Source organism: Camelus bactrianus, chromosome 1, assembly GCF_048773025.1.
Source record: "Camelus bactrianus isolate YW-2024 breed Bactrian camel chromosome 1, ASM4877302v1, whole genome shotgun sequence".
In the NCBI taxonomy this organism is placed as follows: Eukaryota; Metazoa; Chordata; class Mammalia; order Artiodactyla; family Camelidae; genus Camelus; species Camelus bactrianus.
The window spans coordinates 56,075,704-56,091,302 of NC_133539.1; the positions used below are offsets into that span (position 1 = coordinate 56,075,704).

Sequence of the window (15,599 nt, forward strand, 5' to 3'; positions counted from 1 at the left end):
ACCATTTGTGGACTTTTTAATGATGGTCATTCTGACAGGTTGAGGTGATACTTCATTGTAGTTTTGAGTTGCATTTCTCTAATAGTGATATTAAGCATTTTTTCATGTGCCTATTGACCATTTGTTTGTCTCCATTGGAGAAATGCTTGTTTAGGTCTTCTACCCATTTTTGATTGGGCTATTTTTTTAAACTTTTTATTGAGTTATAGTCATTTCACAATGCTATGTCAAATTCCAGTGTAGAGCACAATTTCCCAGCCATACATGAACACACATACATCCACTGTTACTTCTTTTTTTTTTTGCTGTGAGCTACCACAAGATCTTGTATTTCCCTGTGCTATACAGTATAATCTTATTCATCTAGTCTACATATGCCTGTCAGTATCTACAAATTCTGAACTCCCAGTCTAGCCCCCCAACTTTGGCAACCACAAGATTGTATTTATGTATTTATGTGGTTTTTTTTTGTTTTTCTTTTTTTTTTTTTTTTTTTGGATTCCACATATAAGCGGTCTCATATGGTATTTTTCTCTTTCTGGCTTACTTCACTTAGAATGACATTTTCCAGGAACATCCAGGTTGCTGCAAATGGCATTATGTTGTCGGTTTTTATGGCTGAATAGTATTGCATTGTATAAATATACCATATCTTCTTTATCCAGTCATCTGTTGATGGACACTTAGGCTGTTTCCATGTCTTGGCTATTGTAAATAATGCTGCTATGAACATTGGGGTGCAGGTGTCTTTTTGGAGTAAGGTTCCTTCTGGATATATGGATTAGGCTATTTTTTTGTTGAGTTGTTTGAGCTGTTTGTATATTCTGGAGATTAAGCCCTTGTCAGTTGCATTGTTTGCAAATATCTTCTCCCATTCTGTAGGTTGTCTTTTCGTTTTGTTTAGTTTCTTTTGCTGTGCAAAAGCTTGTAAGTTTAATTAGGTCCCATTTGTTTATTTTTGCTTTTATTTCTATTGCCTGGATAGACTGCCCTAGGAGAACATTGCCAAGATTTATGTCAGAGAATGTTTTGCCTATGTTTTCTTCTAAGAGGCTTACAGTGTCTTGTCTTACGTTTAAGTCTTTAAGCCATTTTGAGTTTATTTTTGTGTATGGTGTGAGGGAGTGGTCTAACTTCACTGATTTACACATAGCTGTCCAACTTTCCCAACACCACATGCTGAAGAGGCTAACATTTGTTTAGTGACTGAATGTACAGATAAGGAATTGGTTAAATTATAATAAGCCATGGAATGCATTTACACACAGCCAATACAACACAGACTATAGAATTATACTCACAGGTGGTAAAATACATTAAAGGAAAAGGCAATTATGATCTCATTAAAAATATGAAGCATAGAAAAATGATAATTATTTTTTGTTTTAAAAAGCGTATAAATGCATAAGAGAAGTCTGGAAAAACATACATCAAAAATTAACATTGGGTGATAAGGTTAGGGATTTTTTCTTTCCTTTTTGTAGTCCCAGGACATATTCAAGCAGAATCTAGATAACCATCTGCCAGGGATTTGTATTGGGTGGGAGGGTGGTTCGTATCATCTGTCTTAGGGAGATTCTATTCTTCACCCTAGAAAAATGCTCTGAAAACTATAAAGTGCTTACTAAACTAAACCATATCCAAATAAATATTAAAGTGAAAATAAGAATATAGAATCAAAGAATTAGTGAATGTTAATGTTAAATGCTAGAAACTGTGCCAAATGCTTTATGTACACCATTTTAATGAATACTCACCATGTTGTAAGTTAGGCATTACTACTATCCCAGTTTCCTTCTAGATGAGAAAAGCAGACCCAGAGGGGCTGATCTGCTTGGGATCACACAGCCAGGTGCTGTCTCACACCTCAAAGCCGTGCTGTTAACTAGGAAGGAATCCTAAGAAATAATTTAGTTCAGCTCCTTTAAAAGAGGCAGTGTTCCAATCATACAATAACACATGAACCCTACATAATTCTCTTGTTTATGTTCCTCAGTCGCTTTTGTTGATGAGATTTAAAACTCAATTTACTTAAAGACAGAAAACAACCAATTGCCTCCTAGCCTATCCGCAGCTAATAGGACCACAGGGTTGCACAGTAAGTGAACCGCACTGTATGTTCTACTCCAGGTGTCACTACAGCATAGCGTTGAGCTATTAGTGACTTATTTGTATAAATCCAGCCTCTGGCCTGGGCCAGCTTCTAATTAATGAGAACTGTTTGGCCCCTAGGCATTAAACTTATGGTGTGTAACCATCTACACATTAATCATGCCAGACGGTTGAGATCTTCCAAGCCAAGGCACCCTGATGTGGTTCAAAATCTAAACAAATTACTTTCCCAAAAGACAGAACTATAAAGAACAACAATAATGATTTAAAATATTAAAATGGAAGGCTTGTCCAGTTCTTGCCTTTAAGAAAGTTAAAAATAAAAAACAAAACCTTGAATGAGATGATTTGACTACATATTCATTCTAAATTGATAAAGGGTTATTTTCTTACTTCCACGTACCTAAGATTTCATTGGATGAGATCAGTTATCTTCTTTCTCCTTAAAAAAATATCCCGAGTTCTCAGAATGACACAAGAACATAAGAAATTCGTATTATAAGATTTGTTTATACTACAGATGTCTCTCGGTACTCTAGGCGATTGGTTCCAGGATCCACTGTAAATACCAAAATCTGCGCTTGCTCAAGTCACTTATATAAAATGGTGTGATATTTCTATATAACCTAAGCACATCCTCCTATATACTTTAAACCATCTCTAGATTCCTTATACCTAATAAAATGTAAGTGTTATGTTAATAGTTGTAAATACAATGTAAATGATTTGCAAATAGTGGAGAAAGCAGCAAACTCAAGTTTTACTCTTTGGAACTTTCTGGAATCCCCTCCACAGACAGTTTTGATCCAAGGTTGGTTGAACCTGCAGATGCAGAACCCATGGATATCCTTTAAGACAAATAAATAAATAAACGCCACATGAGGATGTGAGGAACACAAAAAGAAACACACCTGAAGATTTCTGACCAGGGATATTTTTTTTTTAATGAATTATAAATACTTTTTTATTTATCAAAGTTCAAAGAACTCCCAAAGTTACTGAATCTTCATTTTTCAGGAATCATTCATTCTCAGAGCAGACCACCTAGAGAAAAACACATATTTTAGAAAGTCAGGTTTCAAGCATAATGCCAGACCTATGGAGTCAGTGAATTATGATACTAGAAATGAATGCCTCAGCCAAGTACTATTAACTAACTGCCACAATCATTCTAAACCAGTCTTGAAACAAAAGATCTGCATTTTAAAATTCTAGTTTTAACTAAAAACATCACAGAAACTTCAATCCATTACAATGTTTAATCTTTAGAAGTCTTTGTTGAAGTAAAAACTACATAATTATTTATTTTCTCAAAAATATCTCCCCCAAAAGGCTAGGGCAGTTTATTTTTAAAGATATTCAAGAGAAGAGACTTGCAAACACTCCCTACTGATTCAAGTATGTTTGGCAAAGATCCACAAAGTGGAGCAGAAGGTCAGCTCTGTACAAGAGGCATTTCCTGTGGAAAGTTACTCACTCAACCTCAAGGGCAAAGTAAGGGTAACCCTTTTGAAATTCATTTGGAAAGATCAAAAAGACAAGAGTAGCAGAGGATAAGGTTGCTGGTCTAGTCAGTCAGTACCAGGCTTCTCTCCAGACAGCTTGCACCCACCCCCACCCCCAGTCCCTGTCCCAGAAGACGGGAACAACATGCTAGAAAGGTAACAGTAATTTGGGGAGCCATCTCTTCAAGTCTAATGTAAATTCTCCCCTCACCCTAGCTATTTCCTGCATTTGGTTTAGAAAAGATAAGCCTCATCAACAATATAAACATAAACATATAAATTCTCTCTCCTCTAAAAGGCTCAAAGAATACATTTAAAGATAACCAAAACTGAAGGCACTCAACATTTCAAGAAAACAGCACTCTATAGTATTGCTCTTTTGTTACTGACTAAAGTCAGGAGGGGCTACCTGCTGAAAGCCTCTGGGTATAAAGTCCTTGACAGAAGAGACCCTGTCTCTTCTCGTCTTGGCATTTTCTAGAGCCTTAAACAATAGATATCTATTGAACGAATAAATGTTCAAATAGCAGTAATGACCCTTTTCCTTGACTCTCAAGATCGTATTTTCATACATCATCAGTTGTGTGTGTGTGCATGTGTGTGAAATCAGCATATTTTAAGCATACTTTAACCAACTATTAAATTCAATTAAACTTAATAAATAGCCTGGGTATCACATCACCACTCAGTGCCAGTACTTTAATTTCTTTCAATTATTTTAGCCCTCAACTGGGTTCTCCAGGTTCCTCCTGGCTCCTAAAGGGAGAAGATACTAGCTGCCCTTTCCTCTTTGCATTTCTAAGCAGGTTCTAGGTTCCTCTAGTTTCTTTTTCAGTAAAAGAAGCAGTCATAAGATAGAAGTGTCTAAAATCACCACCATCATACACCTATTTTTCCTTAGGAGTAGTTTTCCAGTCTCTGCTTTTGCTCCTATTAAATCTTTAGACAGTTTATATTTAGCATTATCACTGCTACTTCTTCAGCTTAAGCCAGTGGTTCTTAAAGAAAGGGCACTTGAAAATTATCTAGGGGTTTCTGAATCAACAGGTTCAGAGTGCGACCCAGGCCTGTGAAATCTGAAAACATTCCTCAGGTGATTATAAAGTAGACCTGTGGCTGAATGTAGCTTACTTCCATATTAAGCCCAATTTACTGGATTCAAGGTACAATTAAGATCTATCTTATTTAGAAAATAATATTGAAATCTACAGAGGTTTTTGAATTAAGGAATTTTCATGATCATTACTGGGAAGATCTAAGATCGCAAAATCTTCTTCCTTTGAAGCTACCCTCAGAAAAATGTTGTCTAATAGTCTAAGAGGTATCAATTTAGTTAAATTTATCTTGTAACAGTGTAGATAGTAGTGTTGGATTTTACCCTATAGCCACTGACCTGGTTACGTACATCTATGCATTTCAACAACAGGTGTTTGCAATTAGCATCCATAATAAAGTTTTAGGATTGAAGTTCAAGACTATGTGTAATCCTAAATATGAATATGTTGGCAATAAAATCTCATTAAGTGCAAGGAATGAAATGTAAAGCACTTGCAATCTGTAGAGTTAAAAAATCTAGATTCTAGTTTTAACTCCACCACTTATCTGTTCTAAACTTGATCGAGTTTTTTTTTGACCTCACGGTCCCTCCATTTCCCCATGGGGGTTGGGGAAATAGGACACCTGGGACCAGTGCAGGTCCAAACACTTGTTCCTTTTCCAAAAGTATTAGTATGCTGAAAATAAAGATATGACATTTTGAATTCTTAGAAAGGTCCTGGGTGGTTTCTTCTTTTTGTAAACAAGATTCAAAAATACATGATCAGGACATATATTAAACACACTTAAATAGAATGTCTGCTATCTATAACTCCCAAGATATGGCTATTCTGTTCTGGTTTCTCTCTGACAGTTTACAAAGCCAATTCATACATACATCATTTAATCATCATAATGACTCTATGAAGTAATTTAGTCATGTATTATTATCTCTCCTTTACATGTGAGGAAACAAAGGTTCAGAAAATTAATGACTTGCCTTAGACCACACAGTCAGTTAAATATCAGGTCTTTTAAGTCCAAAGCTCCTGCATTTTCACTTATACACAAATGAAGTACCTAGGAATCACTCTCGCTGTCCCAACGACATAAAGAAAACCATGATTATCTTCTGGTCCTGGTGAATATATGCTACTTGTATCAATAATTGTACCACCTTTGTGGTCCACATAACGTCCGAGAGAAAGTTTTGATGCTCCTAAAATCAGCATTTAAAAAAAGTTCCCCTTTTTATCAAGGCAGGCTCTACCCTAAGCAACAGCTTATACAACTGCTTAGGAAGAAAGTTAGATTAGGAACAAGGAAATCATGCACAAATGTTCAGATTCTATGTCTCTGAAATAATCAGTAGGAATACTTATACTTTTTAAGTCCACCTCCCCACAACCATATTTACTTGTTTTACAAAATGATTCACCTTGGGATCTCTTTAAGTAACCATCTAATCTAAAAGACACTTAAGTATATCTTGTATACACAGATCTATCATACCACATATAAAAATCACAAATTATAGTTCCTTTTTATAAATGAAAAAGTGAAATCCAGACAGGATTAATGTCTTGATGAATGTTAAATGTAGCTGAAGTTAAACGCGTGCTAAACTAGACAGCAGGAGGACCAACATGAAGCCTCAGGCCTTGCAGCCTAGACTGTTTTCCACTACGCAGTGATACTTCTTATCAGCTGGGGACAGGTTCCTTATCCCTCCTTTTTCACCACTCAGTGAGGAAGACGGGTCACATGTGAAATTCCAAAGAGGCAGGAAAGAGGTGAGAGGGAAAGAAGCCAGGCTCTCTGCTACTCTCACACTGGTGTGCAGCTCTGGCATTCTCTCTCAGCTATTACTAAGTTCAAGGTGGTGGGGCGGTGCGGGTGCTCCGGGAGTGGGGGTACCAAGCGGAGGGAGTCTGTCTGGGGTCACGGGTTCCCGTTCTAACCTGGCTTACCCACCTCGGGAGTCACTTCACACCTCTAGGACTCAGTTTCCTCATTTACTTATTTATGTAATTAACAACGTCCTATTGAGCACCTATTATGTGCCAGGCACTGTCGCAGGTCCTGGAGATATAACAGTGAGTGAAATAGAAAATTCCTACTATCTCAGAACTTACATTCTAGTTGGAGTAAAGCAATGCAGATGATAAAATAAATATAAAACATGCAGGCAATGGTGTAGAGTAACCACTAGCCACATGTGGCTATTAAAAATGAAAATTAAATAAAACAATAAACTCAGTCCCTCAGTTTTACCAGCCACACTTCAAGGGCTCCGGAGCCACCATGGCTAGTGCCACCTACTGCAGAGCACAGTGTGGGGCATTTTAGCAGGGAAAGCTCTACTGGACAGTGCTGGGACCGAGGGACGGGGAAGGGGTGCTCTTTCAGGTGGAATGTTGAGGGAAAGCCTCTCTAATTTGGAGACTTGAGAAGAGACCTGAATGAACTGAGGGAGAGAGTCAAGTTGCTACACGAAGTTAGAGGTTCCAAACAAAAGAAAATCGTTTATTTGTGGTACTGTTGTATACACATCACTTAAGGTCCCTTTTAGCATTAAAGTCTGAATTCAAAGTTCCTCAAAAAATGGTCTGAAGTTATTAGAATAAAGCGTGATACAAAAGAAATAGCAACAATTCCATTTTGTTTTGCAGAAAGCAATGCTTCCATGAGCTGCCTATTCCATATTTAAAAGGACTTACTGAAGCACAGAATTATAAACAAAAAAAGAGGCCACTGCCCTTTTAGTTCCTTTAAGTCAGACCACTGAATATTTTGAACTTCCTAACCCATGATTCCTTCTGTCTCTAACATAACTCAAAACTTTTGTCAAGCTGTTTCTTGAAAGCTAAATTCTCCCCTTCCCAAATCCACTGAACACCTCTCAATTTATTAGCATCCCTTCCTCCCTACATTAGAAACTGAAGTTATTTTTTTAGTGATACTTAAGCATGTTAGATTAGCCAAGTGAATGACCTTTCAGACAGAATGCTGCCCAGTGACTTCTAAATCTGTAAAGCAATACAGAGAGTTGAAGCAATTAGCTTATGTTACCACCTTCCCAATCAGAAAGTACCATGCTCACCATTTCATATCTTAAATCCCAGGGCTCTCATGCACTCCTTGTGGGCCTCAATTAGGTGTCCACAGTGCTCTTCTCCTTTCTCAATGATGCTATAAAACAAAAGGTACTTGTCATCTAACAAAAGGTACTTGTCATCTAACAAACAAACCTGATAGGCATTAAGCACATTAGTAGCAAATAAGCATGCATGAGAGTGATGAGGAATGATGGGTCTGATGGAATGTAGCTGAGTTTTAAAAAATGCTATTATACCAAATGGCTTTGTTTTTATTGGCTCTTCTGATATTTCCTTGCCCAAGAAGATGTTCCACAGAAAACTAGTTGGGGGGGGGGGGTAAGGAGGGGTCTGATTAGAAGAAATAATTATGCATATCAAATATTAGCTCTAGACAATATCCAAGGAATAATACTGCTATATAATGAAATAGACTGAATAAAAGATTAACGTTAAATGAAGAACAGAAAGAAGAGCTTAATTTTTTGCCTATCATAGAGGAATTAAATTTCTGACTCTGCCCTACATTCAAATACACCTAAATAATTCTACTTTTAATCCCAAGACTCCCAACACAAATAGCAAAAAACACCTGGCAGCCAAGAGCAGCCTGATGAGCCCCACTCATGATGATCAAAGAACTTTTTACTTATAAAATTTACAAAGGAAAGACTTATTTCTGGGGCCTGAAAATGTAGTTTTATCAAAGAATCAAGTTAAGCCGGATTCAATTACAAGAAAATACCGACTCCTGAATATAGATATTTGGGGAGAAGCCACAGTGGTGAGAGGCAATTGATGCAGAAGTAGTTAAAGGGTAGGTTTTCCTTCCGTCTAAAACTTACACATCCTTCAACAGCTCAAGGGCTGTCTGCCTGGGATAGCAAGCTCCTTATGAAAACAGCTGGCCCTCCCTGATCATTTATTGAAGGCTGTAAACACTGTGCTAGGCACGTGATGTTGCTTACAGTAGTAAGCTTTACAGTAATCCTGGAGGCACTACTGTTATTAGGCCCATTTTATAGACATGAGGCAGATATGTTCAATAATTTGCTCAAGGTCACAAAGTTGGTGGACCGGGTTTCAAACCTTGACACTGGATCCCAGGCTCTTAATCATGATACGATACTATATAAAGGTTCAGTAAGCACTTACTGTCACTGTGGAAGCATAATATCAGATTTTAGTCTCAGTTCTCCCTTCAGAGTGTTATTGCAAAGTATTGAATATTAATAAAAAGGACTGAGCTCTCACAACTCTTATTCCCCCACTATGTCACTTACGATTTCTTTACTTTTTATGTGAGGACAAAAAGGGGCTGGAGAAAGTACATTCACATTATCTGAAGATTCCTTCTAAGATTTGTTTCACATAAGAGACTATATATAGTAAGAAAAAACCTTTTGCGGGTTGATGGTAATCTAGATGTACTGTTCTGAACACTATAAAGTCACCTACGTCATAGCCTGGTTGATTTTTAACTCATCTACATAAAGGAGGGAGTTGTAGAGGGGGTCTTCTGTATTGTTAAGAAACGTACCCCGTGTCCTACTATGTTTAAATTTGGGGAGAGATTAACAGAAAACTTCTACTCTTTGATCTTGCTAAATCTTGTATCATAGTCCATACCACGTGGTATAGCAATCATTGGTATATGCCTCCATTAACTTCAAGCATCTCTAAATCAAGTAGCATCTTTACCCATTCCTACCTAAGGCATTACTTGACCCGTAACAGATGCTCAAAAAAACCCTTTGCAGGAAGGAATGAGTGGATGACGCGAGCCCGAGCCAATCTGACCTCTCTCCTGGACTGAGCTAGGGACTCACTCAAGAGACAGCCGACTGCGAAGCCTAGCGGGCCCTCTAACCCTCAACGGCACCGCACGGCAAAGCGAGGTCGCGGGGCAGAGGCGCCCGAGGCAGCGCGCGGAGCCTGCGGCCGCCCCCTCCCCAACTGCGCACTGACCACGCATCGCGAGCCTTCTTGGTTTCCGGGCAGGCGCAGCAGGGCTTCAGCGGCTTCTTCTCCTGCGACTCAGAAGGGGCAGGGCTGGCGGCCGCCAGACCCGGCATTTTTGGCGCCGAAAGCAGCAACTAGCACACCCTGAACTCTCGGTAATTGCCGATTCGCCTGCAGTCACTTCCAACAGGGACTCCAAAAAACAGGAAGTCCTGCCTCCCTCTGACAAATGGGGCGGAAGAGAGGAAAAGAAGGGACTGGGAAAAAGCGCGCGTGCGCGGAAGAGGCTACGTTAGGTACTAAGCCGGGGGCGATTCCGGCGCAGAAGCAGAGGTGAGACGGAAGTGCGGCGGGCTTGGAAATCAGCGAAGAATGAAAGTAAGTAAGGCAGCTCAGAGATCTCGCACCCTACGCCCACTACGAATGTCAAAAACCGAAGCCCAAGAAGGTGAAATGACTTGCCCACGCTGAAGAAGAGAAACCACTGGTGAAAGTCAGTTCTTCTTGAGTAACACATTCGTTTCCCATGTTTTATGCTCCACATTATCTGCCTTCTTATTGTCCCCCCTCCCCTCCATCGCTGATCCAGTTTAAAGAGTAGCGAAGACTTTTAAACTCTCCAATCTACAAGTTTTGGGGGAGAGGGGGTATTCCCCAACTATTCATGCCTCATCCCACACGCTTTAAATCCTCAGCTAATTGGTGTTTATAGCTCCCTCCAACTGATTGATTTCAGTAGGGAATGTCCAATCATTGGACAAATATACTGGTTAGTAAATCTGAAAAGTGCCTTTCCTTGTCATTTCTCAAATTCAGTTAATACCTACCTACCTACCTAGGTAGCTAAGTAGATTGGTGCCTACGTTATTCGCAATAGAAAGGATATAACCACTGGGTTTTTTCCTGCAGAGAATTTTTGGAGGAAGAATAAACTTTTTTTTAAAATCAGGACTTCTGGACATTGTTTAAATAGCTGCCTAGGGATAGATATTAGGGGTAATCAAACTTTCAGTATCATCTAGGAAGTCTGCTTTTGTATTTCAGAGATTTAGCTCAGGGAATCCTGAGGTGCGTCTGTGAACTGGTGCTGTGTATCTTCCAAGTTACTAAGACTGTCCCCATTTTGTCATCTAAAAACTACTGATAAGCATGATTTTTTACTTCATTTTGGATTGCTATGTTTAACAATACAACACACTGCCCTTACATTCTCCTAAATTCACCCTTATCCACTATTATTAGTTCTTTCAACTAGCTGTTCACCCCCATTGTTCAATATCTTGCTACTCAAACAGTGCTTCTTGAACTAGCAATATCAACATCACTTGGAAATGTAATATGTAATAAACACAGTTCAACAAATCAATGGGGAAAAGAAAACAAACTGGAAAAAAAATAAATTAATAGAAGAGAGTAGAGGAAATTATCTTTATACCAAGGGATGGGGAACAACCTATTTGACAACATTTCAAAAGCACAAATTGTAAGTTAAAAAACTGATGAAGTTAATTTCATGAAAATAAAGGCTTGAGGATTTACAAAGGATGTATTAAGTTAATTAAACTGTCACCCATACCTGCCTCTGCGAGCTAAAGGATCCTTGCCTTGATTTATCTTTGTGTTGATTTCAAAGCACCTAGTATTTGCAAAAATGTTTTACAGCTGTGCTTCAACAGATGTGCAATGGTCAACCAACCTGAATCGGCTCTGACTTGACCACAGGAACAGTTTCTGTGCAGATGAAGCCTGGAAGAGTCCAAAAGTTACCTTTGCTGCATTACTATGCTCAGTCTCTACCCGGGGAGAGACTTGCACTTTGCTAGGCACAATTCATGCAGTGTGCAAAGAAGCATGGAAGACTGCACATGCCCCAGCTGCCCCTGGAAATCTTCGCCCCTTTCCTAGAGCTCTTGACCCTTTAAAATTCCTTTACTTCCCCCACCCCCTGGGGGAGAAGGTATACTTAGAGTGTGAGCTCTCTTTTCTGTATCCCTTGATCAGTTAATACACTTTCTAATCTGCTATACTAAACACAGTTTCATTTGATTGGCATTTGTGACTCTGGGCAAAAGACCCATTGAGGGGGTCGCCAACACATTGGGGATCTGTAACAAAATAAGGAGGCCATTAGACTGAGGTGGCCCTAATGCCATTGCAACCTACATAAGCAAACCAAAATTTAAGCCTATCAATGCCTCAAGGTTACAAAATCAAAATGCTAAAGGCAACCAATCACAAGCTGCTAACTAGGCTTTCCGGTCTCCCACCTTTTTCTATAAAAGCCTCTTATTGATGAAACTTTCCTAACCACTTCTGGTGTGGTGCTGTCTGGTTAGAATCAATTTTTGCTTAAATAAACTCTTAAAAATTTTAATATGCCTCAGTGTCCTGTAACAGATACTGTAGACAAAGTTAACAAATAGATGACAAAATGATAAAAGGTATTTGAAATATCTAAATCCAACAAAGGATTAATGTCTAGAATATTTAAGGAAATTGTAGAAAGTAACAATAAGAGAATTGCAACCCCAGTAGAAAAATAGAGAAGAGATGTGAACAGACAATATATAGAAGCAGAAATATTCATTTTTTGTTTGTTTCTCTGCTTATTTAAGAGAGGAGAATGTGTAGAATACATAGAAGAGAAAACTCAAGGTCAACATGCACAAAAAGAGATGTTTCAAGAGTACAGTCATAAAAATGGAAAATAAAACAAAGAGGTTATCACCTTATACCCATTAGACTGAAATTAGAAAACTGGATAATGCCAAGTACCAGTGAGTATGCAGGAATCCCTGGGAATGCAGACTGGTCTTGCCATTTTCAAAGGCAGTTAGGCAGTATCCAGTTGATTTAAGAATAGGTGCATATCCTATGACTCAGCAATTTTATTCCTGGATCTATATTCTAAAGAACTTTCCAGCAAGTCCACAAAGGAACATGTATGGGGTTCATTGTCACAGCATATTCATGTAACAGGGAACTGGAGGCAATCTGGAGGTGGAGAGGGAAATGTGGAGTACAGGGTCCAAATTAGAAGAAGTTGACAACATGTACACATAGTAACATGGACACATTCTTTAAATAGTGTAGATAGTGGGGAAAAGTCAGAAAGAGAATAGCTACATAGCCTAATACTATTTGCATAAATTTAAAGAAGGGGTACAAGAACACACGTATACATAAGGACACATGTGTGAAATGATTTGCTTTAAACAGAATGGATGCCTATAAGGAGAGGCAAGTGAGGGTAGAGAATGGAGATAAATGAAATAAATAAAGTGTCCTTGCAGGGACCAATGACAACAATGTGTCATGGACAGAGAAGGACAATTAAGTCAGTTATCTGCACCTGAGGACCAAGGAAAACTGCTGGTTGCAGCTTGCTACATGCAGTTTGGAAAACACTGCTTTATGGGGTAGAAATTGAATTTAATTATTTAATATCCTCTCTCACTACACTTTTAGGTAGTGTGGAAAGTTTTATTCTTAGGGTTTAGGTCACTTCCTTGCTTTTAAGAAAAACAGTCATGTTGTCATAAATAGATATTGGGACTTCCTAGAAGGTGTGTGGTCCTCTTGTCATACTCATTTTGGTTCCCCCAACAGTGGTTTTAGCACATGGTAGACACGGCATAAATGCTTTTTACTCAGACAAATTGGTCCCCAAAAGCTTTATTTTGGCCTGTTGCTGCCAAGAATCTAGAAGTACTTTTTTTTTCCATAGAAAGATCTCTCTTACCTTAAATAAGCAGAGAAACAAAGAGAAAATATTGTTCAAGTTTATTTTCCCTTTTAGTACTGTCTAATAACTTTTATTGGTGCTGATAATTATTAATAGAGAAGCCTGATTTTTTAAAATGTGCCCACTTAGAATGAATATTCAATTGAAATGGCAACATAATCTTCAGCTCCAATGCTTTCCAAATATATAGGACTGTTGAGTTTGTGAACCATCATTTAATCTCTACCATAGGTGTGAAAACGAGCAGGACCCTTTGAGGCCCTCCCGGGGCCTAAAGACTTTCCATGTCCCCTGTTTCTTGTTTGTAGGAAAAAGGCTTCCTCCTCCTAGACGTTTGCTGAGTCCCAGAGGACAGATTCATCAAACAGTTAGTGATTAGAACAATAGGGTTACAGGACTCCTAGCCCTTCCTGAAGGCGTACATAACAATCTGATACATATCTGGGCTTGGTTACAGGAAGTAAGGCCCCCACCCAGGTGGGGGTTGATAACTTCGGTCTGAGTACAAGCACCTGGCCCCCAGACTGATTAGAACCAGGAGGCTGATGATCAAGATTACTGGAACACCACCCTGTTACCTTACCACCAACCAATTAAAAAAAAAAAAAAAAGCCCACATCCTGCAGTGCTCCCTGCAAATTTGCCTCGAAAAACTCTTCTCTGAAGCCGAGTTCAGGTCTTTTGAGCTTGAAATGCTCGTTCTCCTTGCTTGGTCCCTGCAATAAACATTTCTCTGTACCAAACAATGACATTTCGGTTTGTTTGGCCTCACTGTGTGTCAGGCACACGAACTTGGGTTCAGTAACAGTTGAACGGATTATCTACATTTATAGATGAGAAAATTGAGGTTCATAGATGGACATGATTTGTTCAAGGTCACATAATGTATAAATAACAGCCCTAAGTCTCCACGTCTTCTCCCTCTAAGGTCTGTGCTCTCACTTAATTTGTCTAAGTGTAAGGTAAATATTTCTTATTTTTAAATTAATCATTGTTCTGTATTTAATTGTGCTACTGAACTTCTTGGTCTAGGAAGTGAACAAGGAAGAAAAGATAAAAATAGCCAAGAGAGGTTAGGCAGTTACGAGAATTGTGATCAGCTGTAAACACAGAGCATAGACCAAAAGACTGAAACAACAGTTTCAGTCTGCAACTGAGAGAAGATTCTTCTTGCTTACTGTCCTTCCCTGCTTCAGTGAAGACGGACTTGCAGTGACCACACTGTGCCCCACCTACACTTCCTTTAACCTGCTGCGTTCAAGATATAAACAAGCCCTAGGTTTCCTCCCTGAGCACTGGGAGTCTTCAACTCTTTCAATAACTGCTTCTTTGGGACGGAATATTCTCCTGCCCTTGAAGAAAAGACTAAAGGGCATTCCTTTCCAAAGTGAAATATTTAGTCATTTATATCCAGCAACTCAAGTCTCTTCTTGTCTCAGAATGGTACAGCTAACCCACACGTGTGTGTTACTTTTTCTTCTTCCTTTTAATTTATGAATAAGTAAACTTTCAGATCAACTACTGATTTTTATGTTAACATGATGCTTTACTTTGCTTGCCTAGCCTAAATGCCTTTAGACTTGTGGGATGGCCTATCTTAGTGAAAGGAAAAGTAGGCGTATAAAACACTGTCATTTAATGTTTCCCATTCTACCCAAGGATAAATTGCAGTAACTCACTTCCCCCGAGAAAAACACAATTTTAGAGAGCTGGCATTAGAGATGAAATTGAGAGTAGGTAGAGTGTGGAGGCTCAATAATGAAAGATTGGATTCAACCATCTGTTTTACAGAGGCAACTCTGAGGTTTGTTGTCAAGTTTTTGCTTCCCAGTTACAATTTTAACCAGCAATACTTAACTATTTTAAGCCTCTGGTGCTCTCTGTTGTTGCTATAATTGCTAAATTAGTAGGCAGCAAGAGTTGCAGTGATGACTGTAATGTGCTTTTTCATAAGTACAGTAAATATGTTATTGTATGGTGCTTTGAGGACACGAACTACAAATGGTCCATGCAGGCATTCTGTCAGTGGGATGACAGCCCTGGTGATGTCACAAACAACGACTAAGTTAGTGCTTTCTGAAGTTCCTCCATGAGAAAGGTACTCTTAGCCATTTTTCATGTCTAACTAACCCCAGGTGTGGA

The 15,599-nt window shown here is 38.8% G+C and overlaps 1 protein-coding gene across 1 annotated transcript; it reads right to left on the reverse strand.

The window, feature by feature from the left end:
* Positions 1-3,030: 3,030 nt before the first annotated feature.
* On the reverse strand, positions 3,031-9,958 carry COX17 (cytochrome c oxidase copper chaperone COX17). The gene is made up of 3 exons (XM_010970858.3): positions 9,719-9,958; positions 7,756-7,844; positions 3,031-3,156 (listed from the first exon to the last, which is right to left on the reverse strand). The coding sequence occupies exons 1-2, from the start codon at positions 9,823-9,825 to the stop codon at positions 7,760-7,762; spliced, it is 192 nt and encodes a 63-aa protein (XP_010969160.1). The 5' UTR covers positions 9,826-9,958; the 3' UTR covers positions 3,031-3,156; positions 7,756-7,759.
* Positions 9,959-15,599: the final 5,641 nt, after the last annotated feature.